Source organism: Pezoporus occidentalis, unplaced genomic scaffold (genome assembly GCF_034315485.1).
Source record: "Pezoporus occidentalis ecotype Australia unplaced genomic scaffold, CSIRO_AGI_Poc_V1 ctg3, whole genome shotgun sequence".
Lineage (NCBI taxonomy): Eukaryota > Metazoa > Chordata > Aves > Psittaciformes > Psittacidae > Pezoporus > Pezoporus occidentalis.
The window spans coordinates 19,556,393-19,584,111 of record NW_026914940.1 but is presented as its reverse complement, the minus strand read 5'-3'; the positions used below and the strand labels follow the sequence as shown (position 1 = coordinate 19,584,111).

The 27,719-nt window shown below is 40.9% G+C and overlaps 1 protein-coding gene across 4 annotated transcripts; it reads left to right on the top strand.

The window, feature by feature from the left end:
- The first annotated feature begins 405 nt into the window (after positions 1 to 405).
- On the top strand, positions 406 to 26,857 carry FZD6 (frizzled class receptor 6). Of its 4 annotated transcripts, none has more exons than XM_062627258.1 (7): positions 406 to 491; positions 1,086 to 1,485; positions 17,291 to 17,487; positions 20,457 to 21,474; positions 24,492 to 24,640; positions 25,899 to 26,327; positions 26,633 to 26,857. In XM_062627258.1, exons 2-7 carry the CDS (start codon positions 1,306 to 1,308, stop codon positions 26,787 to 26,789), a joined length of 2,130 nt encoding a protein of 709 aa, XP_062483242.1. In that variant the 5' UTR covers positions 406 to 491; positions 1,086 to 1,305; the 3' UTR covers positions 26,790 to 26,857. The 4 variants fall into 4 exon arrangements, with proteins under 4 accessions (XP_062483242.1, XP_062483245.1, XP_062483244.1 ...); XM_062627259.1 differs by lacking the exon at positions 406 to 491 and adding an exon at positions 7,862 to 7,991 and having other exon boundaries at positions 1,358 to 1,485; XM_062627261.1 differs by lacking the exons at positions 406 to 491; positions 26,633 to 26,857 and adding an exon at positions 25,616 to 25,654 and having other exon boundaries at positions 966 to 1,485; positions 25,899 to 26,011.
- Positions 26,858 to 27,719: the final 862 nt, after the last annotated feature.

Here is a 27,719-nt window from a genome sequence, read left to right as displayed (position 1 = left end):
GCTCTTGTTCAGAAACAAGCCTTAGCATCTCTCCCGCGGGTGGGAGCGCTGACTTCCCGATTCTTTTATGAAAAGAATGCCTTAGCATTTACACAGTGCATCACAGGGTTAATATTGATCATTTTTATGAAAACCTAAGTGCCAGGTGTCCCTTGGAAGCATCTTTTTGTGCCATTTGCGACCCTGCGTTCAGCCACGGACCCTTTCCCAGCCGAGGCCCAACCGGCCCCTCGAAACCCAGACCATGTCGGTAGTGGTGCCGACCCGGCAGGCCACAGCCGGCGGGACCCACGGCCCCGCTTAGTCCTGGGGGCAGGCCCCGCCGTGGGCAGACTCCGCCCACACCGGCACGGAAAGGTGCGGCCGCCCGGCCCCGCCCAGCGCGCAAGTATCGCGCGAGCGCCCCCGCCGCCGGATCCTGTCGATGTCGCTGGGCGGCTGCGGCCTTCGCAGCGGAGGCGGTGGGGAGGGGCCGCTCCGGCGGGGCGCGGGTGAGTGCGCTGGGGAGGGGGCAGCGCCGGCACCCCTCGGCCCGGCCCGGAGAGCGGCGGCTCCTCCTCGGCGCCCCGGGGCATGCGCCAGCGGTGAAGCATACCCTGGGAGGCGGGTCCTGGTGAGGGGGCGGCGGGGGCGCGGCCCGGGCGTGGCGGGGATGCGGCGCCGAGGCCGCGCCCGGCGAGCCCCGGCTCCTGGGCCGACTTCTCGGTCGGGTCCCGCCCGGCCCCGCGGGCGCCGCTTCCCAGGGCGGGGCTGGGAACCGAGCGCCGACAGCGGGGCGTTGGGAGCAGCGGTGGCTGCGGGGCCCGGGCGGGAGCGGCGGCCGAGCTCACCGCTCCCTGTGGGCGAGGCGGCGGGAGCGCGGGCAGCGCCGTGCTGCTGCCCCTGCAGGGTGTGTGAGGCCGGGGGGGCTGCGGGACCGGGGGGGGCTGCGGGACCGGGGAGTGCTGCGGGACCGGGGAGGGACCGGCGGGAGCTGCCCTCTCCTGCCGGCCTTTGTGGAGACCGCCTTCGGCCTTCGGACGGGTGGTCGCGGTCGGGTTGTTTCTGCTGTTAATGATTAGCCCTGTCTCTTCCTGCTTCTGCAGCTTGCAGGCTGGAGGAGGAGGGGGATTTAATAAAACCGCGGCCAGCCGAAATGGGGAGATGCCTAAAGCAGCAGTGAGGAGTCTGTCGTCTGCCTAGTTGCCCACGTCTTTGTCTTGCGCTGGAACCAGCAAAGGAAGATGTGTATTTTTATCCTTGTGCCAAGCTGGTCTGTCTAACTCCTGAACAGAGCTATGCGCTGAAGCTGGAGGTCCTGACAAAATGGGAGTACTTGTGTTCTCTGTGACTTGCAGTTTACTTCTAACTCTGGTGAGAGGGCACAGTTTGTTCACATGTGAGCCAATTACTATTTCCAGATGTTCAGGAATGCCTTACAATATGACTTTTTTTCCAAACATCATGGGACACTATGATCAGGACACGGCTGCTTTCCAAATGGAGGTAAGTTCCCCTGTCCCTACTGTAGTATGTAAATATTACACTGTGAAACAACCTTTTTGTCATTGAGAAATGTTTTGTGATGCCTGTTGAACAGAATGCCAAGGCAGATAATGTTTAGTGACTAGGTGTTTCTTTAAAACGTTATGAGCTATAAGGCACCCCCACCCCACTTTGGGTCCAGTGTTGGAGTGGAATAGGTGTAGCACAGTAATGTGGCTATTCAGAGCTCTTTGGCAGAGCTGATTATGTATAGCACCTCACTGATACACAGGGCAGTTCTTGAAATTCTCTAGGGTCATGGCTTATATATTGTGGCCCATCTGAACTTGCGTAGTGCAAAAATAATGTTTATAAGTTGCTCTTTGTTCCTCTCTCGGTTTATATCTACTAAGGAGAGAGGTACTTAAACTTATTATTGGCCCATTCTCCATTGTGGCTTTGCCTTCTGTTGTCTTCTGACTGGATGCTGAAACTTCTGACTGAAAGTTGGAGGGTTTTTAAGCTGAAAGCAAACACTTTTCTTACTTGAACTGATTGTAACGTGGCTCCCTTGAGAATATGCCACCTTGTGGAAAAGCTTTGCTGATAGAAACAAAAGGGCCAGAGCCTCTCTGGGTGAGAGGCTTGTAAAACAAGTTTTAAACCTGTTTTAATAGTGGCTTTTCAGTGGTAAGAGGAGGGGGAACATATTAACACAGATCTTGAAAAGCTTATTATCTTGTCCTGTGCAGAGTGAAACAAGTGAGTTGAAAATTAAGAAGTTTCTGGTTAAAAAATAAATAAAATTAGAGATTGTATTGGAGGTGGCTACTGTTGTTAAAATCTTATTTGCATATTTTTTACTGATCTTGGAGGAGGAGCTTGGTTCAGTTACCAAAGCATTCTTTTAGTGTTGCTTGGCATAGTCAGGATTCCCTGGTTGGCCTCTAGCTGCCAGCCTGGAACAGCACAGGATTTGGTCTCGAATTGTGTTTGCCAGCCTGGTGTAAGTGTATGGGAAATTCTGGTATCAAATGTCAAGACACCTGTACACAAGCAACTGAATTCAGCTGCAGGTCTCAGATAAATTGTGGGCTTTAAAATTGGAAGGCAAGCTTATAAGCTTCCGTTGTAAGCTCTGTGCAGTGCCTTATCAAGTCCTTGTTTGTCAGGAATGCTTTCTACAGCGTCTGCCACTTTCATCTCATCAGGTGTGCTGCTGGTTCTTACTTGGTGTGTCTTTGCAACTGTTGAGCCAGCTTTTGTTAGTATTTGTGCCTTCCAGTCATGCTGCTGTTACAGCAGATGCCACAGAGCCATTTTTATTAGATTGCTACAACTGACTTTTCTGAACTGTCAAGTAGCTTGTGCCTACTGCATGTCTTCTGGAAGGGGTTTGTGGTTTACCTGTTCTCATACAGCTACTTCATAAAATCTGAGTGGTAATGAGAAGTTTTGTTGCTTTCCCTTTTTTATCCCCCCATCCTGTCTCCCTTATAACCACCTCTGACCACTGCAGCAGTTGATCACTACTCAGCCAACTGACTGAGTGGTTGTGTGGAACAACAGTGTTTATTAGGTTTTGATTTCCTTACCCTGTATCATTTACTTCCTAGTCTCCTGTCATTGCCACTCTCTGGCCTCTAATTTGTTATACCTCACTACTCTAGTGTTGTGCAGACATTTCTAAACTACCTCATGTGTCTGTGTGCTGATCTGCCTGCCTCTGTTTGTGATTCAGCAGTGCTGATTGACTGCTGGGTCAAACTGAATTTTTAAGACATTTGCTTTACTGATGAAAGGGTAAGGAAGTTGCTTTCCATTCTTATGTAGCCAGTGTTGAATCTGTTGCTAGTGGTTAGATTGGAGTTAATATGATAAGTTTTGGTGGTTCATTGCAGGACCCTTTTTTTCTGAGGGAGACCAGTATGTACCAGCATTCCTTATACGTTTTGATGTGTATTCTACATGGCATTTGGTAATGGTGCCGGTATAGTTTGTCCCTAGTTGATTGTAACAGGGAGCTGCCTTAGGATTGTCAAAAGGTCCCGCTTTTTTGCAGAGGGGGGATTTGGTGTGGCTTCAGGGGAGGAGGAACTATTGATTTCTGGAGTAGTGTTTAATTTCACCTTGCAGCCATAAAGAGGCAGTGGACTGGGGGGTGGAGGAGACTTCAGGTGTTATAAGAGCTTGAATTTTTCGGTAATTGGAGGTCCAAACCTTGTTCATAACAAAGAAAGAATTTTAATAGTATGTTGGTTAAAACTTCGTTCTTTTGATCTTTGATAGGAATGCTTAAAGGCTTTGTTTTCTAATTCCATCTTGTTCTTCTGCCTCCCCTCGCCACAGCCTGTTTTCAAGACTGGGCATGGTTTTAGTATGTAAGCACTGGGTTTTGAGATTAACGCTTGTAATATTTTCCTCACTTTATGTTAGCTGACTTGGAGTAAGCTGCTTAATCATGCAATCACAGGGCATGTGGTGGAAATGCCTTCAAGAAATCCAAGTACTTTGTGCAGAAAGAGCCTTAATGTTAGTCCTGTTTTCTGCTCCTGTCTCCTCTCAAAACTTCTTCCCGTTACTTATTTGGAGTGTTAACTCCCAGAAATAGCAAACCTTTGTTAAGGGCATAAATCTCACATGCAGGTGAAGTTCACTCTCCAAAACTGTTATAACTCTGTGTCCTGCTCTTAAGGCTCTACAGGTGTGTTCTGCTGTGGGTCGTCTTGTATATCCAGAAGAGCTGTGCTTTCCATCTGCTGGAGCATGAAGGCTTTTGTACAGTTGCTCTGCTGTCTGGAAAGGTGTTAAATTGGCATTTCTGGGGTGGTATCTTCATAGTAATCCTCCAGGAGAGGATGTATGTGGAGCCACTGTCTCACACAGTGGTTGTCCTCCAGGAATTCAGCTACCTGTGGTCTTGCATTTCTCCCTCATGTATCAACTCTTCATAATGATGTGCTGGAAACTGGAACACTGGACTGATTAAAACTGGAAAGAAAAAAAGATTAACTCAATCTTATGTTCTGGCTAGTGATGATAGCTGCGCTGGGCTCTTACTCTCTGCAATAGAAAATTCGTAGTTTCCAGATTTCTCCTTGCTCCCTCATTCTCCCTGTTGTTTGTTTGTTTGTTTGTTTTGGTTTTTTTTGCAGCTGTCAACTTGGCAGATTGTGTTTAGGCTACTTGAGTTTTACTTTAGATTTGGATTAGTTTTGTTTATACAACAGATGGTAAAATCATGTGGCTTTGCGGTGTGAAGTTTTGTGTATGTTATCTGAACAGATGCATGACAATGGAATCTGATTGTTTGCAGATGCTCAATGTAGCTGTATCTTCAAGCAGTTTAACAGTAACACTGCTCATGTTGCTACTAGCTCAGGCAGGGACGTTGAAGACCTGAGGTTTGTTGGGGCAGGAAAATAGATGGGCACAGCGGGATAGATGGTCTATTACAGCTATACTTAAATAGCTGTAACTCCCCCTCGTGGTCATCCGCGAAATCAAGTCACTTCTAATTCCAAAGTAGCTTCTACTTTTACCTATACTGGGCTAAGTTGTCAATATAAGGCATTATTCCGCAAGGCAGCGAATATCACTGTGTTGTAACTTTTTTTTTCGTATCTCTTGATCTGTTCTGCTCCGGTTCTGGAATGTGTTCACTGTAGGCAAGCCCTTAAGACTTCCTGATGTGGGTAAGATCTATGGGCCTGTAGAATTACAAAGGCAAAAGGCTTGCCAACGAGTTTTAAAGCAGACTATACAAACCACTGGAACACATCCCATGGAGAACAATAAAGTACCTCAGACTGGAAAAATGATTTGGTAGTGAGTTTTCCGTTCACTTCTGAGTTTGTGACTGTGTGCCAGAATACATGTGTGCATGTCTGTGGAGAGTTCAGTGCAACTGGCTGCAGCAGTGGGAGAAATTATAGGAGAACTAGGGTTGGTTTAAACTAACAAAACCAGTTTGAAGTGGATTAAGTACCACCCTCAAAAGTTTAATACTGAAGTCCTGTAAGTTAAAATTTGAAAGTAATCACTTAATTTGCTTCCACTAAATATAAATCTACTATTAATTCAATATCGATGTCCAAAAACGGGAGAGCTGTGTCTGGCAAGCTAAATAAGTGTGTGTGTGTGTGTGTATGTATGTATGCACACAGGGAGGAGGAAGCTGCCCACCTTCTGTAGGTTGAGAGTTTTGGGAAATAAGTACAGTTTTGTGTAGAAGGTTGTTACTGAGTTGCTCTGCAAAATAGTATAGGTGTGAATTTACTGAAACCTCTACAGCTTCAGCTAGAAAAAAAACCCACCAGTATTCTTTATCTGCCTCGAGTTAGGTTTTGTCCCTGCTGCTGCCTCAGAGCCTAAGACGCAGAAAGGGTGCAGAGGTGTGGACGTTGACCCAATGGAGCAAGCAGGAAGGGTTCTTTAGTTCATATTTTGCTTGTAACATTTTCTGCTGTTTCTTTACTATGTATCACTGGTACTAACAGCCAGGCAAGGCTTGTATAAGAAGAGGTAAAGGCTGCAGGCGGTACATATATGTTACTCAGTACAAACTAAGGTAACTTTTCTAGCTTACCAGAAGGAAGTGGTGATTACAAAAGATTTTAGTGCTGAAAGGCCTACATTGATGCTTGTTAATGAAAGTTTGCAAATGCCAAATTAATTTTTTTATATATGCTTCATATGGATCAAGGGAAATACAAAGCAGTGCGACTGACTTCTGTGCTGGGTCTCTAGAAATAGTTGGACAAGAATAGTTCTGGTTTGAACATCACTATGTTGAATGTAGAAACGCTTGGCCAGAGGGTCAAAACAATATGAATTATACCCATCTGTGTCATTCTGTATGATACCATAAAAATTGGTGGTTTTATTTTTGCACTCTGGTGTTCCAAAGAAACACAAGTCAGTGTTGGTTCTTATAGTGGTTCTTACGGCAACACATTTGTAAACCATCTTTGCTGACTCCTGTGTGTACACTAAATTACAGCCACTAAAAAAAGTGTTTGTTACCTGTAGTACTGAGGCGCTTCATGAAGTGTTACGAGCTTGTGCAGATTTGCTGAAACCAGGCAGGTGAATGTGTGTAATCCTATTACGTTGGCTTTAAGGGTATTGGTCATCTGCAAAACCTAGCGCTGCTTTGTCTGAAAAGCATTTCTCATCTACTCGATAATGTGAATCATACTGCCTTGCTCCCTGTTCTGAAAGGATACTGCTTGGAATTCAGAGCGATCCAAAGTAATGCATGCTTGATGAAGAGTAATACACCCACTCACGGCATGAGATTGAGGAGTTTCACTCTGGACTAAATTTAAGCCAGTCCTGCTGTGCATGAGGTCCAGAGCTGGCCTGTGGAAGGCGAGGTCTTTCTCAACAGCAGACCTTTCTGGAAAGCTTTGTGGTATCTTGTGGCTCTCCTGCAGATTACTGTCCCTTCCACAGTGCCCTGTCTAGTGTTCCTATGTAGCTGCAAGCATTGGTAGTTTAAGTCTCATTGTACAGACCATGCCTTGGCTCCCCCCTCTTCTCTACACTCGTATTGTTTGCTGAGCACAAGGCACCGTAAGTATGTGATGGGCTTAGTCTTGTAGCTGTAGCCTACTCCAGGAGAACACTTGTGAATGGAGTCATACAACCATCCCTAAAGCTGTTTATATAGAGAAGGAAAACATGGACAGAGCTACTTAGAACTGCTTTGCCTTCATTGATAGGAGGCAGTTAGGGCTTGGAGACTGGGTCGACTTTTTGGAACACATCATCCTTGGAGTTGGAGAAAGCCAGCAGTGGGTACAAAGCTTTCAGTTGTAAAAAAGTGTGATTTCAAGATCATTTCCATGTTTTTAAGGAGTAGCTGTTGCCCTGTGGAACTTCCTGAACTTCACCTGGTCAGTAGCAAATCAGGTTAGGGAAGACAAATCTGCTGAGGGTGATGTGGTGGCCGTAATTTCAAAGGTCACTCTTCACATTGTCTCCTCTTGAATAGTAGACAAGAGGGCAAAATTGTATACCGTTGTGTACAGGTGGCCCACACTGTTTTCCCTCTGCTGTCTATGATTTAGCAGATTGTTTGGGTTCATGCATGTCATTAGCCATTCACATGCAGTGCATTGGCCCATGGCAGCTCTGGCAACAGCAACTTGTTTGTCTTTCAGAAATTGCCACCCCTGTCATGTCTAAAACCTCCTGATGCTTTACCAGTTGGGCAGCAGGGTGGGCCTAAAGCTGCTCTAGTCTTTTTCCATGTCTTTGATGGATCTGTCAGTGATTACTTGCACAGTGTTGTTTCTCTGTCTTCCTCAGTGCCACCTCAGCTGCATGGTGCTGCAGCATTACCTCAGGGTGAACCCCCAGCCTAGTTGTGTGTGCTTCCTTTTGCCTGCAGCACTCTAGGGATGAGATGCTGGGGGAAGGGGAGAAGGAAGAGGTGCCTTTGCATATGTGTTATATAAAGAGGAGGGTACATCCGTCCACCTCCTTATCAGAGGAATCTGTGAAAGAAAGGGAAACCAAATGTGAGTCCTTGACTGCCTGTGTGGCTAGAGTACAATAACATGTTTTGTGAGCTCCCTACAGCCCCCAGCTTCTCATGGATGAAGATTTCTGCAGTGTGATGGAGATGCTGGGGATGTACTTGCTTCTGTTTAGGCTGGCTCCTGTGAGGGATGGGTGAAAGCTCACACCAGATTGTCCCACTGAGTATGCTAAGTTACTGCTGTGCTACAGCAAGCAATGAACTGTTGGGAAACTGCCTCTTCTTTGATTCTTTGATTTTGCTAGCAAGATGAGGCGGAGTGTTTAAGGTGTCAAGGATTTGGGTGAAGATTTTGAAGAGGTGGAGGAGAGACTGTGGGAGGTAGTTCATGCAGAAAGAGGCTCCTGTAGTAACATCACTAGCTTTGAGAGAACCCTTCCTTATATTTGGATATCTTGCATTTGGAGAAAGGAGAAAGAGGTGATCATAAAGTAATGGGGTAAAGGAATTAGCTTCCTTCCTTAACAGCTGCCTCATCCATCTTTTAGAATCAGGAATTTATGTATTTCTTTATTTCTTTGTTTTTATCTAAAAGTGAGTTGCTTATTGCTTTCTTGCCTTTCAGGTTTGCTTGTGTCTCAGAATAAATAAAAATTAAGAGTAAATAAAAGTTAGTAAATAAAAGTAATTTGAGTACGTATGTCTACAGAGCAAAAATCTATAACTACTCAGGTTATAATTGTTTTAGACATTTTTGTCTTTATTAAAAATAACTGAACAAAAATGCCACAGAATAAAATATACCTGCAGAAGATAAAAACCATTTCCCACACTTAGGAATCCCCCTTCTTTTTTTTTTTTTTTTTTCGTCAAGAAAGGATTTTATGTGTATCTTTTATATCTTAAGTACTTGTTTTCCTATCACAATAATGATCTACTCTGAATAATAATGATTATTAGTAATAATGATAATGTTATGTTTTCAAGCTACAGTCAAGGTGATAGCTAAAGAAATGAAGGCTGGTTTTCCATTTTGTGTACACACTGATCTTTCCAGAAGCAGTGATTTTACAGAAAATTACTCTGAATCAAAAGTTATGGCACATGGTGAATGCTAAGTATATAGGAGGTTGGCTACATGGTGAAAGTTTCCCAAACACATATGAAACAGAGGTTGCCATCCAATTTTCCTGTCCAGTTTTTTAGCTGTCTCTGGTTTGTGGCTCAGACTCTTGGGTTGTTTGTTTCTAGTGCTGTCTGACTTGTGTTGCTCTGCGTCCCTGTGTTACCAAGAATTCATTCAGAAGATCCTGTCCTCTTTTTCAACAACTTGTGTGCATGATGGAAGAAACTTGTGCAGATTTTCTAGGGATTAAGCCAGTCTGTTTGAAGTTCAGGAAAGCATTTGATACTGCACTACATGAAAATTGCTAAAAATACTAATATTTGTAACTTTAACTAATCCATTCACTTTGTTGTGATGTAGGAGATGTCAGCTGGGCATGCACAAGTCTGATGACTGAGTTGAAGCCCATGAAGCTGCAATTATCTACCTGACCACCTGCAGTTCTTATCTCTGTCTTCTGATTTCAGTTATTTCCAGTTGGTCATATCTTGAGACACTGTCACACTGCTTGGCTGACCATGAGGCAAGCTATGTTTCATTTTTACAAGATATGGGCAAGAAACCACTGGATGCAGTTACTTTAAATTGTGTTGGATTTGGGATGCTGAGGGTGGCAGGTTATTATTCCCCATTAGCATGGGAATTAACTTCATAACGCGGGAGATTTTCCAACTTCTGTACAATGTCTCTATCCCCACCTAACCAATAGCATGGCTAGCCCAGGTCTGCGTGGAGTGGGAAGCTTGATGGAAGCAACAGTGTGGCTCCTTGCAGAGCTTCCTTGGGTCTGATAAAGTCAGCTTTGAGCAAAGGTGTTGTGCCATATAACTGTGTTCCTGGGTGGACTTGTAACAGGATCAGCAGCCATGTAGAAACAGCACCTGTATGGGCTAGTGCTGGTCTCTGCAGAGTTATTTCAGAAGGTTTTTTCAGCTGTTTCAGAAAGCCACAGAATTGGCTTTCTTGCCATCCCACTAACTGTCATGGTAAAGGGCGCTGAGAGCTCTGGTATTCATAGACTGGTAAAAGAGGTGTCTGAATGTGGATACCTGAGCATTCTGAGTAGTAGTCTGTTGTATAAACACTGCCTCAGAGTTTGGTGTTAGTTTTAGTTGAGCATTTTCTTCTGGCTGTGAGGTTATCTCTGCTTCCTGAATTCTGTGAATGTCATTCTTGGGTGCCTCTGGGTGTGGACATCAGGTAGGGAAACTGCTGTGAGGACTTTATGAAGTGCCTGGAAGTTACACATCAGAAATTTCTGTTCCAATAGCCAGTCCCCTTTGTGGATCTGGCTCTTGATTGCTTTACTTGCTGTTGCAGAAGATTACTTGGGAAGATTGATCCTGTTATGACTGAGATTCTCCTGATTTAATTTGTTCATGAAGTAGGCAAGGAAGAAAGCATGGTGCAGGGCTGCTACTCTGGGAACTTGGGTGGTGCTGTTATGTTGAAGTGAGTCCCTACACTTAAGAAGACAGGGAAACATGAATCTGGTCTGACTTTTGGAACCAGAGCAATAACTAATTCTGCTGGAATTCCCTTCAAATGAGGATCTTTTTTATAGGTAGCAGTCAGTCTTTCAACAGCATTACTGGTTATCTTCTAGATTGTATTCTACACAAGAAGTTCAGTAATGAATCCATTTACTCCTGTAATACATGGCAAATACATGATTTTTTTTAGGTGGTTCTGTTACTACAGTCCAGATGTAATGAAGCTCTGTCCAGACATTGGGTGTTTGAGAGCCTGCAGTTAACTTGCATTTGTCTGTCTTTTTATGCTTTGTATAGTATACATAGAGATAACTTACATTTGTTTGTCTTTTTATGCTTTGTATAGTATATATAGAGATAAAACCATATATACTTTAAAACTGTGTATAAATAGTTCAGTTTTGTAATGCTTGGGAAAACTCTCTCAGTTGCTTTGGACTGTAAATTGCAGAGGTTGGAATATCTATAATTTAGGTTGAGCTATAATTTAGGTTAGAACCACAAAAGGCCATGAATTTTGCTAATAAGCTATTTTTGGAAAGTATTGGGGTACTACTTTAGTTTACTTCAGAACAGCTTCTTAGTGAGGTGTAATATTCTTGGTTATATTGTTTCTAACCTTTGCTTTAGTTAAAAAAGATAAGAACATTGGTATTTTTATTTCACACTTCATTTAGAGTGAAAAAGTGGAACTAAGTTGTTTTACTACAGAAAGAATTTTTGTAGTTGCTAGTTAATGCAAAACAGCCTGGAACCCATAGAGGTAAAAAGCAAAATATTTTACTGTTTTATCTTTCTGTGTATGTATCTGTATAATGGCAATGACAAGTTTAGTGCCTAGTTGTGGTGTCAGCGGAGTGTTTGCTTGTCAGTTTGTTTGGTTTTAAGGTGCATGAGTGCCTTGTTGCCTACTGACCTTTGAAAACCTTCCCCATGTGCCTTGTCCTTACCCTGGCTGGATTTATGATTAATATTCTCATCAACTTTGAATAGCTAGTATGAAGGTTCAGACCTGAGTATGTATATTTATATATATATATATGTATATGTATATGTATCAAAGTCTATATTGTGTGTAGGGGTGAATGACGGCCAAGAGCTTGCAAATACACTGGTGATTTTGTTGCAGATGTATTGACCGTTCGTGTGATGGCTCATTCAGCTCACTGAGCACTTGCTCCACCTGGTATCTGACAGAATGCTTCACTAGTTTCACTTTAGGTGGGTGATGAAGTTTCTGGCCGATTGAGTCTGTGCTGCACAGGCATCAGTCCCTGATGCCACTGGCGTTTACAGCACAGCATTCTTGGGCTTGTCCTAAAGGATGATGCTTCAGATGCTGACCAGTTGTCGGCTCCCACAGCTGTACAACCATGGGAGGAGCAGGCAACTGGGAACGGTTCAGTTTACCAGCTGCTGCAAGTGAAGCTGTCCCCACGCTTTGTTTGGAGCCCTTTGAAAATCCAAATGCCCTTTGCTGTTTAGTCGAAGAACAAAGATGAAAGCTCATATCTTTGCAAACAGCTTCCGTTGCAGAACAATATCATTTGATCCACTTGCTTGTTTACTACATTTTTTAATTCTCTTCTTTTTCCATCAGCTCCTTGAACTCCAGATTGTCCTTGTGTAGGAAATTTAAACTATTGTGTCTTTTAAGCCAAGGTGATAACCTACTTTCTACTCTGACAAAAGGTTTTATTCTTATCTCTGTAAACACTAAGCTGATTATGTTTAAAATATGTTTGACAAGCTTTTAAATCAGTTGTGACTGCATTTGTCTTAATTGTGTTGTGAAAGCTACAGAAAGTAATGCTGGTTTGTTTAAAAGCGGCTTATTAAAATTTGAATGTGTGTTTTGAATGCTTTTACCTCTGTCAAATTAGGCTGCACTAATGATGCATATTAAGTTTGCATATGTTCATACCTAAAATATTTTACTCTTATCAGTGAATTTTAGTCCTGAAAACTCTTTCGTTGTAGAGGAGTTACCCATGATATTTTAGCTGAGTTTAGAAAACACAGATTATAACTGATACTGGCAGCTGGCAGCAGTAGTCAATTACTAAACAAGCTCAGGTGGTGACACAGAGTATGTGGGACTCCAAATTAGTTCCTACCATCTTTGCTGGTAGTTTAAAGGATGCTTGACATTGTGCTAATGTTCATGAGCTACAGTCACATTTCTGTTTTGCAGCTCTGCTGTTAAATAACAACTTCTAACAGACATGTAGCAACAAGATGCTGACATCTAAACTGCCTTAGCCTCCTGCAAAATAGTTTCTAAATCCTTACATACCAGCTTAAAAGTGTCTTTAACTTGCCTTTGAGCTAAATCTGTCAATGTAACTTCCAATAGGAAGACCCTGTTTTTTTTCTCAACCTTGCTTTGAATGTAATGGAACTTGAGCATTTCATCCTTCGTTTAGTTCCATGTGTTAGGACATTTATTTATTATTATTTAATTGTGCATGAATTAGAAGTTGGAGATTCTTGGCAGCTGATTCACTGTGGCTAAGAGCAAATTACCACCCTTGCTATCCCATCTAGTAATTGTGCGAAGGCATTAATCTCTCTGGGTATGATGCTAATCTCATTTCCATCCAGTCCAGAATAACTCTATTGAAACAGTAGTGTAGGATTAAATCAACCATGCCATATTTGTGTCACCGTTTTTAATTGAAACAGATTGTCATTATAGAAGTGGATAAAGATACTATGAAGATTGTTAGTATTCTCTCTGAGTATGAAGAGCAATTGCTGCCTGTTCTTTTGAGACTGCTTATATACACCATAGTTGACAGCAGCCATATTTCCTAAGTATCAGATATGAAAGTGTATATGTAGAATACACTGATTTAGGTTTTGAGGTTGTACTTCAGTTCTGGAGTGACACTTATGGGACAGTAGTCGTGTGCAAGTCTGTTACTGTAAATTTATTAATCATTTATTGTTAATAAATACAGTGCTATTCAAGGAGGGGGTTATTATTATATTAGTTACTGTCACTCAGAAAGAGTCTTTGTCACTGCGAAAATGTGTGGTCAGTGTTCAACTGTAGTCAAGGCAGATAGAAGGCAAAGTATATTAGGAAAGGAATAGAAATAAAAATTTAAAACCTTATTATGCTAAGGTTTATCAGGATGGCAAAATGACATGGAAAAAGTAAAGAGTAATCTGTTAGCCGTTTGTCAGAAGACAAATGAGGTTGCAAAACCAGGAGTTACAATAATGTGCTCCTTTCTCAGCAGTGCCTGATTAAATTATGCAGTCTAACTTACTGCTGTAGTATTTGCAAAGGGTATAAGTGTAAATGATTGAAAAAGAGATTAGATATGTTCTAGGCAGAAAGGAAGTTTGTCGGTGTCTTTTCAACACAGTGGTGGTATAACCTGCAGCTGATTTCCTAAACCACTGGTTGCAGGGAACTGGACGGGATGTCAGCTTGTTTTGCTATGTCCCACTTCTCACCAGCTGGGGTGAGAATGGGGTGACCAGCTAAATGCAGTCTGAGTTTGGTCTGACTCAGAAGGTCTGCTTGTGTCTTCAGAACATGAAACTTCCTGCTTCTTATGTTTATACTTTCATGTGTCAGAAGGTAAATATTGTTAGCAAGCTGAAAGAAATACTGTAAGAACAAGTACTCTTGGCAGCCAGGTCCATGGATTTCTACTCTGATTACATTACAGGCTGAGCATAGGTTTCTTCCTAAAATATCACATTTTTGTATTTAGCTGTTCACACAGTTTTGCATTTAAATAAAATAGATTGTTAAACAACAGTGTTTAGCCAGTGACAACATGCCATAGTTAGAATGGTAAAGGGTGGGTTTATGTCTTTCTCCACCAGATATCACTTTTGTTATACTTATTTGCTGTATCAAGGGGGTGAGCCTGCAATATGTAACCTTAATAGCTATGTTGGAAAACTCAATTTAAAAAATTGTTGCTTATCAAAATACTTTTTTTTTTTTTTTAAATTCTTACTTTGTTGAGGAAATGTTGCTGTTTTACCTGTGGCTGCAGAAGTTCTTGCCTGGCACCCCAAAACTTGCTCTGGAAAATTATTTTCTATCAACTGAGATAAACTTTGTGGGACACAGAAAGGAAAAAAGTAAAAAAAAAATCAAGACAATTTCTATAAGACTGAATTTCAAAAGTGAACGCTGTATGTGATCACCGAGGCTGTTATCTTCCTTTTATCCTAAGTGCCAGGAAGAACAGACCTAACATAAGCTAACCATTGGAACAAATAACATTTAATTGAACACAAGCATCATAATTATGCAGAGGTCATTTCATTCATTTGGAGTTAACTCTTCACTGTTATTTTCATCTTAACCATGCAGTATTTAGGAATTAATCTGACTGATGGAACTGGAGCATGTTATACTACTCTCCTTGTCATAAAATATTTCAAGTCTTGGTTCCTGCAAAAGCAGCTCCAGAGCAGACATCCAGAGAGACAGGATCAGACCTCTGTGCGCCTGCTGTGATGCATCTGCAGATGCAGCCAGAGTGCTCTGCAGGATAGTGCCAACATTTTTTTTTGTTTGTTTTTCATAAAGCATTTTAAAGTTATTCTTGCTCTGCCTTATCTTCTCCTTTCACCCCTCCCTGCACATTCCTGTGCTTACTGCAAAAGTCCCCTGAGGATTTGTAGGTATTCCATTTTGGAGGGGGAAATTTATTTATCAATGTCTTTTATTTTAAAATACGTGCTTGGCATGCAGTAAAACTTGCTCTTTGGCTGTAGGGGGGTGTGTGGGGGTGTGTGTGTGTGTGTATGTATATACTTGGGTTTCTTAAAAGCTGGCAAAAGTAAGAATGCTATTCAGGACTCAGAAGTTAGTCCTTCCCTTACCAGTCCTTCTTTGAATATTTGATTTATGTAGCTGTTAATGGCAAAGAAGTAAATAAAAATCTTCCTAAATAAAAATCTTAGTAAAAACTTTGCCTACTTTGAAAACTTCACACACTGTCCCTGTTTATCGGAACATTTAAAAGTGTGTTAAATACTATTCCAGTTTTCCTGATGCATGAAATTGACTATTTAGGTATGATACGGAGATTCCTGTTTCCTGAAATACCAGAAGCAGTTCTTCAAAACATGTACTTTGTCGAATCTTAGAATGCCAGGTTGGAAGGGACCTCAAGGATCATCTGGTCCAGCCTTGCTTGGCAAAGCATGCCTTAGACTAGATGTCCCAGCGCCCTCTGTGGCTGAACCTTAAAAGTGTTCAATGTTGGGGAATCCACCACTTCCCTGGGGAGATTATTCCAATGGTTGATTGTTCTCTAAAACTTAAAAAAAAAAATTAAAAAGAACTTCAAAGGCTGATGTGACCCTGCAGGTGGCTTTCACCTCAGCTGTGGGTTGGTTCCCTCGGGGAACGAGCTTGTTTTACTTTCATGAGCTGGCTCAGGAACATGTGTCTGGTATGGCAGACAGGACAGTGAACAGCAGCCTGCAATGGATCTGAAGGCTGGGGCTTATTCAAGAACCAGTGGGGCTGGATCCCTTCAGCACACATCCCTGCAGCTGCTCTGTGTTCCCTCCCTTTCCCTGGGCAGTCTCTGCACCTCGGTGAGTGGAGGAGCAAGCCTTTTCTGCGCATTCCCCTAGTCTGCCACCCCAGAGCTTTTACATGGGCCAAATGGCAGTGCACCATATATGTGCTGTCTGTCCTGGCAGTGCCTGGCACCTCCTGGCCCTAGCTGATCTGTTGGTCCATGTGCCCTCCAGCAGATCACCAACACATGGTTGGCTCCTTCAGTTTAATTTCTGCTTGTGCTCGCTGACACAAGGGCTTGCTTACGCAGCCCCCCAGCATTCCTGCTTCCTTCTGCTGGCCCTGCTGCTTTGGACATACAGCCCACTTAGAAGCACAGGAGCATGGCTGGCCATGCTGTTAGCATGTCATCACTTGCTTCCTTCAATGAGCTGCCCTTACAGCAGTTCAGCACTTGCAAAAATGTCTGACAGCTTCTGGTTTGTCTGATACACAGTAGTATTTCAGCTAAAATAGTTTTCCCTAATAACAAAGTTGGTAAATTGTAGAGAAGGAAGATTGTCTTTTTACCTTAAAAGCCTGTCTTGTCAGCAATAGATTGAATTAACTCGGGGGGAGGAGGAAGGGGCAAGTTGCATTAAATATCATTTTGTGAATTCTCTAGTCAGAACATTCATCAGTCATGTCAAATTTTGAAATGCAGTGTTTCAGAAGTGAAGAATAATGATATTTAGACCTTACTAATCAAAGAAACCCAAACCTCTCTGGCATGAGAGAAGACGATGAGTGCAACACACCACTTAGACTGAAAATGTAATCTAACAGGAACTACAGGGACAGGAGCACTTTTAAAAAATCTCATTTAGAAGCTGACTGGTGAATGTAGGGACTTAGTGTTTCCCTCTGTTTTTAAAACATCTTAGCCTTTCATAATATCGTTCAAGTTTCTAATATTGTCAAATGGTAAAAAATCAGGTTTGAGTAGTTAGAGATTGGCCAAGATCCCAGGGCAAGGCTAGAAGTGTTAACAGAGCTTCTCACTGCTCAGGTCACTGGGTTTTACTCTTTCACAACTGCTGAACAAGCACTATATTCTGTTATCTTTTCAAACCTACAGGGGAACAAATGTGATCCTTAGTGATGAAAGTTAGTTTTGACCACTTGAATTATCTTTTTAAAATTACTAACCAAAGCCTTTTTCTTCCCTGTAGCCTTTTTTTCCACTTATGAATCTTCACTGTTCACCAGACTTCCACACATTTCTGTGCAAAGCCTTTGTCCCTGCCTGCCTAGAGCAAGTTCATGTGATTCACCCTTGTCGAAGCCTCTGTGAGAAAGTATATTCTGATTGTAAGCAGTTGATGGACACTTTTGGAATCACATGGCCTGAAGAGCTGGAATGTGCCAGGTAGGGTATTTTTCACATTGACAGGGAGTGGGGGCGATGTTTTCAATTGACCTAGGCTAAGTTGAAAATCTCAGGTAGAATGTTAAATATCACTACCTTGCTGTAGCTTCCTCGTCTTTGGTGACCCTGCAGTGCTTATGCATAGGGCTATTTCCTAATTAAAACCTGTTTTATTCAAATGATCACCTGCATTTCCTGCTTGTGACTTTCTTACAACAAATTTCTGCAGCAGTACTTTTCAGTATTCAGATCCCTGCAAAAAGAAGTTTTTTTAGTATAATTTTCATAAAATTTGTTATAATAAATGTTACAGAATATATTTTGCTTTCGTTTCTGATCTCTGAACTAAGGGTGATCATACTTACTTCATGGGGATTTTATAAATAACTGCTCATAAAATAATTAAATAGAAAATATTCTGTAGTTGAATGGACACAGCGTTTAGTCATAGAAGTCTTATCTTACTCCTAACTACTTAAATGTGCAAATTCAGTCTCATGTTGCTTTTCCTGTACTGCCTGCCAAAAGTCCCTTTTTTAAAAATTCCACTTTTCTCAGAGATGTTCACATATGTCTTCCAGAGAGAAGACAGTTAATACTACATTTGGGGAAAAGATATATATTAAATGGAAACCACTGAATACGTTCCCTTGTAATCTTTTGGGATTCTGACATTCAACTGCAGATAAATTATTAAGGCCAAATGGTAGTAGTGGTTGGGTTGTTTTTTAACACACATCAGGTCAAGAACTACAGGAAAGGAGCAGAAAGTGGAAATTCAAATCATTTTTCTAACCCCTGTGCAGTTGCTAATCTGTGATAGGGCTGAGAGAGAGCTGGATCAGTAATTCTGTGCCATGATCTCTGGTAGAAATCTGTATTGGGGTAGAAATCTGTACCAGAGTGAGTACGATAGATGGCATTAATGCCATTTTCCTTAGTTCTGCAGGAAGATTGTGGGATTTTAAAACAAGGAGACATCAGCTTTTCCCATCTAGTGTGAGCATTTATGCAACAGTAGTGCTACTCAGCGCAGCAAATGTCTTCAAGAATTGTTTTGAAAAATTAGGAAAATTACAATTGAAGCCAGTTACTCAATGTATCTTTCAAATGACATTTAAAATTAAAATACGTTTTGCAGTAATTACTGCAGCTTTAGATTATTCTATTATTGCTAGCATTTACTGACAATGAACCTGCTCTGTTTGTATGTGAAATGTCTCCCCAAGCACCTTGACCTGGGTTCAGCAGCAGCAGTCATTTTTCTCAGTCTTAGTAGCTGGTGCAGTGCTGTGTTTTTGACTTTCAACATGGGAACAGTGCTGATAACACGGATGTTTTTAGTTGTTGCTCAGTAATGTTTACTCTGACCAAGGACTTTCTGAGTCTCATGCTCTTCCAGGGAGGAGGGGAAGTTGAGAGGAAGCAGAGAGAGGACACCTGACCCAAACTAGCCAAAGGGGTATTCCATACCACAGCACGTCATGCCTGGTATATAAACTGGGGTCAGTTATCTGGAAGGGCTAGATCACTGTTTGGGTCAGGCTGGGTATCTGTCGGTGGGTGGTGAGCCGTTGTATTCTCTTCCCTTGTTATTTCCTTTATCATTATTATTATTGGTGGCAGCAGCAGTGGTTTGTGTTATACTTTAGTTACTAAACTGTTCTTGTCTCAACCTGTGGGAGTTACATTCTTTTGATTCTCCTCCCCATCCCTCTGGGAGCGGGGGGAGGAAGTGGAGGTTGGGGAGTGAACTATTGTCTGCATGGTTCTGAGTTACTGGCTGGGCTTAAACCACGACACGCCTGCAAGAAATCCAGGTGATGCAGGATGTTCTTACCACAGCAGAGATCCTGCTGCTGGAGCCCGTTGAAGAGGAGCTTGTGAGAGGATGGTCAGTAACTGCAATCCTCAGATCCCTACTTCTGTATTCTTACAGACATACATAATGCCTAGGAAGACATGGGTGAATAAAACTTGCACCGTTTCCATGCATAATGGTCCAGCCCTTGGTTAATGAAAGAATCTGCTACAGAATCAGTTCTCTTAATGATTAGTCTGGATTTATTTAGACAGCACAATAACGCAGGGGAAACAAAGAACTGAAGGGGTGTTTAGCTTAAGCCAAGCTTGCAAACTAACATTGAAGGACTCCTATAATAGCATTTCACAAAAAATGTTTTGAGATAACAGAAATTTACTTTAAAAGTTAAAATGCAAAACTTGTTCTTTTTAAATATATGCTTAAACTTGGAAAGCATATAAATATAAACCCAGTTTTGAGTAAATGCATACCTGTTTGAGTTATAACTACCTAAGCTAGTTTGAAGATATGTTCAACACTGCTGGTACTGTATTAACCATATAAAAGGTCACATATTGTGTTCAAACCCTTGAGCAGTTGAGTCTTAAGCAATTTTTAGATGAACACTATTGCTAAAATAGTGATAATTTTTTACAGTGCTTATCTATTCTGCTTTTGTCTTTTTCAGTTAGGTAGTTTTATTGTTGTCAACAATGAAATAATACTAAAACACAAAAATTATAATCATATACTGCATACTGTCGGCCTTCTTTCTTTATTCCTTGACTGAGGCTTGCATTTTGACAACATCAGTCTCCAGAACTCTATTGTTATCCAGAGTTAAAAAAACCCTGCTGGGAATTTTTTTATATACATATATGAAAGTTTAGTAGAATTTAAGACTCTAAAAGAACAATTGAAATTTGAGTAGTTTCATAAGCAATAAAACAACAGTTGAATAGCTGTGCTTGAATAGTCTTCTAAACTGAAAGTATTTTAAGTCTGTTTTTCTAAATACCACTTGAGTTTTTAATGTAATGCACATTTTGCATTATCTACAAAATTTAAAGGTGCTTAGAATCAGATTTTTTTCATATTTCTAAGAAATAATTGCAGTTAAGAATGAGGAGTATTAAGATATTTCCTCTTCTGTTTGTTTATGTAGACTAGTCAATTGTGATGAAACTGTTCCTGCCACTGCTGCTGTAACCACAAACATACATGGAACCCAGAAGACCCCAGGCCAGACCCGAAGGGATTATGGATTCTGGTGTCCACGACACCTACACACTACCAATGGACAAGGCTACAAGTTTCTAGGAATTGATCAGTGCGCACCCCCATGTCCCAATATGTACTTCAAAAACTATGAATTGGATGTTGCAAAAAGCTTCATTGGAATAGTTTCAATCTTTTGTCTTTGTGCTACGCTTTTTACTTTCCTGACTTTCCTGATTGATGTTAAAAGGTTTAGGTACCCAGAGAGGCCGATCATATATTACTCTGTCTGTTACAGCATAGTCTCTCTAATGTACTTTATTGGATTTTTACTTGGGAACAAAACTGCCTGTAATGAGGCAGATGATAAGTTAGAAATCGGTGAAACAGTTGTTCTTGGCTCCCAAAACAAAGCCTGTACTGTCCTTTTCATGGTTTTGTATTTTTTCACTATGGCAGGAACTATATGGTGGGTGATTCTTACAATCACTTGGTTCCTTGCAGCAGGAAGAAAATGGAGCTGTGAAGCTATTGCACAAAAGGCCATGTGGTTCCATGCGGTTGCATGGGGAATACCTGGTTTTCTAACCATTATGCTCCTTGCAATGAACAAAGTTGAAGGGGACAATATCAGTGGAGTTTGTTTTGTGGGTCTCTACGATCTGGATGCCTCTTTGTACTTTGTGCTTTTGCCGTTGTGCCTTTGTGTCTTTTTCGGTCTCTCTCTTCTTTTAGCTGGTATTATTTCTTTAAATCATGTGCGGCAAGTCATTCAGCATGATGGCAGAAACCAGGAGAAGCTAAAGAAATTTATGATCCGAATTGGAGTTTTTAGTGGTTTATACTTGGTGCCACTTGTAGCACTTCTTGGATGTTATGTCTATGAACTGGTGAACCGGAAGATCTGGGAAACGACTTGGGTGTTTGACCACTGTGACCAGTACCATATTCCTTGTCCTTATCAGGCAAGTAGCAGTTTCCTTTATGAATTATAATGAAAAGTTAATTAACAAAGCCCATTATATATTACTATATCTGCTGTGCAATTAGTAAATCAGTTCAAGAGCATGCGGTGATTAGTTGCTTTTTAAGTGAAAATTGGTGGTGTGAAACTTCTGCTTTGAAAGTTTTTGTTAATCAAATTGATAGCACAGGGCAGTTAACTCCAACTTAATCTAAAGGGAATATATGATCTTTAAGGTATTTGAATTTATAGAATCATAGAATCATAGAATAGTTAGGGTTGGAAAGGACCTTAAGATCATCTAGTTCCAACCCCCCTGCCATGGGCAGGGACACCTCACGCTAAACCGTGTCACCTAAGACTTTATCCAGCCTGGCCTTAAACACTGCCAGGAATGGAGCATTCACAGCTTCCCTGGGCCACCCATTCCAGTGCCTCACCACCCTTACAATAAGGAACTTCTTCCTTATATCCAATCTAAACTTCCCCTGTTGAAGTTTTAACCCATTACCCCTTGTCCTTTCACTACAGTCCCTAGTGAAGAGTCTCTCCCCACTACACTTATAGCCCCCCTTCAGACACTGGAAGGCTGCTATGAGGTCTCCACTCAGCCTTCTCTTCTCCAGGCTGAACAGCCCCAACTTTCTCAGCCTGTCTTCATACGGGAGGTGCTCCAGTCCCCTGATCATCCTCGTGGCCCTTCTCTGGACTTGTTCCAGCACTTCCGTGTCCTTTTTATGTTGAGGACACCAGAACTGCACACAATACTCCAAGTGAGGTCTCACAAGAGCAGAGTAGAGGGGCAGGATCACCTCCTTCGACCTGCTGGTCACGCTCCTTTTGATGCAGCCCAGGATACAGTTGGCTTTCTGGGCTGTGAGTGCACACTGAAGTTGGCTCATGTTCAGTTTCTCATCGACCAACACCCCCAAGTCCTTCTCCCAGGGCTGCTCTGAATCTCTTCTCTGCCCAACCTGTAGCTGTGCCTGGAATTGCTCCAACCCAGGTGCAGGACCTTGCACTTGTCATGGTTAAACTTCATGAGGTTGGCATCACCACCTCACAAGCGTGTCAAGGTCCCTCTGGATGGCATTCCTTCCCTCTAGCGTATCAACTGAACCACACAGCTTGGTGTCATCGGCAAACTTGCTGAGGGCGCACTCAATCCCACTGTCCATGTCAGCGACAAAGATGTTGAACAAGACCAGTCCCAACAAAGTTCATGCTGGGAGGAGGGTCATTCTTCATAGTATGTGTACCTAAAAGTAGTTGCTCGTTGTTTGGGTACCTAGCTCAGTATCAAAGCACTTAAGGTGAATTTTTATCAATTTCAGTTGAAGCTGAAATGATGATTCTTGAAGATTGAGAAAGTCTAACTGGGATTTTGTTGCTTATAACCACAGATTTTAAATCACTCTTGTCCTTTTTTTTTTTTTTGTCTTTGAAATGTAGAAGTGTAAACCACTTGAAATTACCAAGCAAATTTCCAGTATATTTTTCCCATGATAGCTGTCATTTGCAGGCTGATTTTCAGTATATGAAGAAATCTTAAAAAACAACCAACCAAACAAAGAGCAAACAAAAAAAGAAAAACAACCCAACAGCACTTTAAAGTGCAGAAGTGTTTGTATTTAACATTTGACTCTTAAAACACCAACTTCCTTGGAAAGGCTTTTAAAGTAAATCTGCCCATGTTCAGTACTCTCTATGGATTAAATCTCTTGTAAGTACATAAAACTCCCTGCAATTGCAAGTAATTTGTGGTTTCTTTCCATTAAGAACAAATATAAAAGATGACAACATCATTAGGAGAAATGCAAGTGTCTCATGTCATCTTTCATTGCTTTGAACTTACCATCTGTGTTTTTACTGCAATAAACTATCATTAAAAAGCGGAATATAAGCACAGGTATTATGGAATGATAAGGCTTGATCCTTCTACATTCTTAAGCATCCTCTGTATCCTATGTACTGAAGTTAGTATAAACTGAGAGTAGCAAAGCTTACAGACTTCTTTATTACTTTGGTTCCATTACTGTTCTTAATAAGTGCACTTTGTCTTCATTGGGCTCTGTATAAACCTTAACGGTTCAAAATTACAAAATATACAAGATAAAAACAAGGATTTGATGCTTTAAAAAAAAGCACATTTTGTTTCTTAGTGCTTACCTACTTATAACAGCTTGACATAATAACAGAGAGCATGTATTCTCAGCCTATAATTAACCTATTGAAAAGAGTAAATAGCAACAGAGAATGTTACACAGATAGACTTAATGGGATCTGTCCCTGTAATAAACAGCGCATGCTAACTGTGGAGTAGATTAAAGTGGCATGCTCAGCCTTGGTTTACGTGAGCAAGCTTGAAGACTTTCATTATATTGGCCTGATCAAAACCAAATAAAACCAAACTTCAGCTTAAGTAGCTAATGTTACCTGGCTAACAGAAATAGTGACTTTCATAGATGGGACAGGCAGATAGGTTAGGTAATGTAAATTAAATTTGCAGCATGGGAGCAGAAGATAATAATCTCTGAGTTAAATATCTCTGCTCCTATGATCCAGTTCTGCAAATAAGTGGATTAATTTTGAAATAAACAAAAAACTACTCTTTATTTCCCTGCGGTTCCTTGAATATGCTGTGTAATCTGATTAGCTCCCAACTCATCCACGTACTGTTTCTTTTAAGTTGAAGGGAGAAATCTTACACATACAAGCTATCTCTGAAGAACATGGTTACTAATACTGTTACCCTCCAAATTATCTTTCCTTTCAAGTTAAAAAAAAAATAAATTCCTTCTGACTAATCTTCTCTGTGTGTATTCAGCTGTAGACATTAACCAGGTCTGGCTTGACTGTACATGTCTAACATTTGTCTTCGGTACAAGCCTCAACAAAGACCAGCAGCCGTAAGGAGAAGGTCTCTTTTACATCATTTATTTTGTTTTCTGTGCGTAAAAAAGTAAATCAACAAGTGTATTTTCTTCTTTGCATTTATTCAACTTTGTTATCTTCTAGGCAAAGGCACTAGCAAGACCAGAAATATTTTTGTTTCTGATGAAATATTTGCTGACATTGATTGTTGGCATATCTCCAGTCTTCTGGGTGGGAAGTAAAAAGACCTGTTCTGAATGGGCCAATTTCTTCAACAGAAACCGCAAAAGAGAGTAAGAACCGTTTTTTTTATTCCTGTTTTTTTAAGTATATACCTTCAAATAAGGTGGAATTCTGGCATATCTCTTTAAATATAGCTCAGGCAATCAAAATGTTCTCCTTCGACCCTTTCTAAATGCTGCATATGGGCATCAGCAAAATTCCATTAGAGTTTTTGGAAGTTTTACATATGCAGTGACTTTTCGACATTTTCAGAAAATAGAAAATATTTTCCTCTGCTGATTTGCTCTCTTTCGTAAAGCAGAAGACATATTGTTGTTCAGCATTGACTACTGCATCTCTGATTTCCACTCACATGGGGGAAGATAATTTCAGCTGTCAATTTAGATCCTTTCACGTGTTCTGGATGCTTCAGTAGCACAGTGCTTAGCTGTGTTTACTGTCATAATAACATCCTCTGCTTTTCTCCTCTGCCAGGCTTGTCTTATTTTAAAATTCATTTTCATTGAACCCTCCTTAGTATCACTTTTATTATATTAGTCTATTGTTCCTTATTATTTTTCTGAAACAGAATAATTCAGTTTTATTACTTAATTTATTTAATTTCGATCTGTGGATTTAAACAGATTATAAATGTCATGCCCATTTCTAGTAGTTGTCATTTTTTCCATTCCTTTTTATTCCTTGATGATTTCTTTTAAAGTATCTGTATTACTCATAAATTATGCTGTGGGTTTAGATCTTTCTCTTTGGATTTCCCAAGGCAGCAGTCCTTAAGCTCCTTTTATTTTACATCTGCATTCCTTCATGGTGATCTTATAGCTTCCTTTCCTTCTCCCCTCTTTTTCCATTTCCTGTATAATTTTTCATGTGTTTCAGATGTTAACTGCTTTAAGCTATAAGAATTTAAAAATACCGAAGTGAGTTTTATAATGCTTACCTTTTTTTCACTTAAACAAGGTTTACTTTACATAAAGTTAATTTCGTAATACAGCTGCTTATGAGCTAATCCTGCTTTCCTGTCTGAGATGATTAATCAACTGAAGCCATTGGACCTGCTTACAGAAGTAAGAAATGTACAAATCTGCTTTATTTAATTGTTCCACAGACATCATTACTTTGGAGCCATTATGATCAGGGCTTTTTTCCCCTCTTTTTTTCACTTTTTTTTTTTTTATCTCATGTTTATTAGCATCCAGCTCAGACTGCATCACTGATTGCTATTCTTTTATGGGTTTGTGTACAAAGCTATATTACACTCTGTCTAGGATTATCCCCTTCATCCAGTTACACACTTGTATTTTCTTTCAGTCCGATCAGTGAAAGTCGAAGAGTGCTGCAAGAATCATGTGAATTTTTCTTGAGGCATAATTCCAAAGTTAAGCATAAAAAGAAGCACTACAAATCAACCTCACACAGACTGAAAGTCATTTCGAAGTCAATGGGGACCAGCACCGGTGGGACAACAAATCATGGAACGTCTGCAGTAGCAATCACTAATCATGATTACTTAAGCCAGGAAACCGTTGCAGAAATTAAAACCTCTCCAGAGACATCTGAGAAAGAGGTAGAGGCGGATGGAACATCAGTCCAAAGAGTCGACGAAGGTGAAAACAGTGGAGATCAAATGTTATCTGGTTCTAAACTCACCGTGGAGCAGGTGGAAAAAAGAAATAAAGCAGATAGCACATGTCACCTGAGTAGCTTGGGTGAGAGTATGAAGAGAACAGCTGAAGGAAGGTACGTCTCCTGAACTCAGTCTTTTGCATGTTTATGTGTATGACCATGAATTCTTTTTCTGGTAAGTTTTCTATTTCTTCTCTCTGAAGAATCAGTATATTCTCAGTAATCATTCTGAGAGGTGGTAAGTCTGAAAAAGAGCAGTGGTGACCCTGAGCTTGGCAAAATGTACAGAACTGTACTGCATTCTCTTGAAAATAATATAGCTTAAATACATTTCTAGTAATGAAATCATAATATTTTTTCCAATGTAATGCACTGTGCTTAAAATTGAGTCCCTGTATTTTCTTTTCCATTACTTCTAGAATAACTCCTAGGAGTGATTTTGTTGAATCTCCTCCATTACAAAGCAGCTGTTCCCAAATACCTGATGTCTCACAGTCAGCTTCCCTACCGCTACTTGTCTACTCGGCTTCAGATACCAGAAGAGACTTGGATTCAGGAAACAGTTCAAACCTTTGAAAGATTGAAATTTTATATGAACATTTGCAGTGTATAAAACTGATAGGGATTCTGTGTTACACTGGAAATACTGGCTATTCTGTGCCTTATTAAAAAACACAAGTATCTTGCTTTGCACTTGAAAGATGTAGGTTTTGTTGTGGGGACAGTTAGCAATAATGTACTGTATTTAATCCTATCCAGGAACAGTGGAAACTAAAGTTCTGTAGGATATGGCTGGATTGACTAGCAGTAATTTAACAAGAAGAGGAGAGAAACAAATATTCCCAATAGAAAAAACACTTTGTAATGAATTGTATTAAAATAATGCTTAGAAAGCACTGTTACTTTTCAAGGCATGAAAGTTCCATTTTCATCTCTGTTATTTTCCAAAACGTGGAGGTTTTTTTTCCTCTTCTTTTTTACTGTGTCTTTAACAGCAGTATCACTTTAAATAAGGGAAACACAAATTTATAAATAGTCCCTAAATTATGTGTCATGGTGTATTGATTATAGCACTGTTTTATGGTAGCTTGTACACTGAATATGAAAAGGAATCTGAAATTATAGTGACTTATTTTGTACATAAAAATGAATTTTGTAAATAACTGACTGCATAAGGTCAACATTTATAACTGGTGTTTTGTATGTATTGTACAAACTTAGTAAGGTTAACATGCTTCCCCCAGGTTGTCACTAAAGTCAGCAGTCCTGCGGTGATCAGGCCATGTTCCTTGTTTCTGCGTAAAGCAGATTGTACTGTATGTGTAACATGTGACATACACTGTGCATTGGGGCAGGGCTGGTTGGACATCTGTGGGGATGTTGGACATCTGCAGGGACAATGTGTTAGATGCAGCACTGCTTCAGAAAAATGCTTCCTGTAGCCCCTCCTGGTGTGGTGATCCCATGCATTGTGCCAAAGACACTGCTTGGAGGGCAGATCCTGAA

Bases quoted from the DNA above. Each gene is read 5' to 3' on its own strand.
- FZD6 (XM_062627258.1), top strand. From the start codon at position 1,306: ATGGGAGTACTTGTGTTCTCTGTGACTTGCAGTTTACTTCTAACTCTG. The intron at 24,641-25,898 runs GTAAGAACCGTT...ATTTTCTTTCAG, and splicing joins AACAGAAACCGCAAAAGAGA to TCCGATCAGTGAAAGTCGAA. The intron at 26,328-26,632 runs GTACGTCTCCTG...CATTACTTCTAG, and splicing joins AAGAGAACAGCTGAAGGAAG to AATAACTCCTAGGAGTGATT.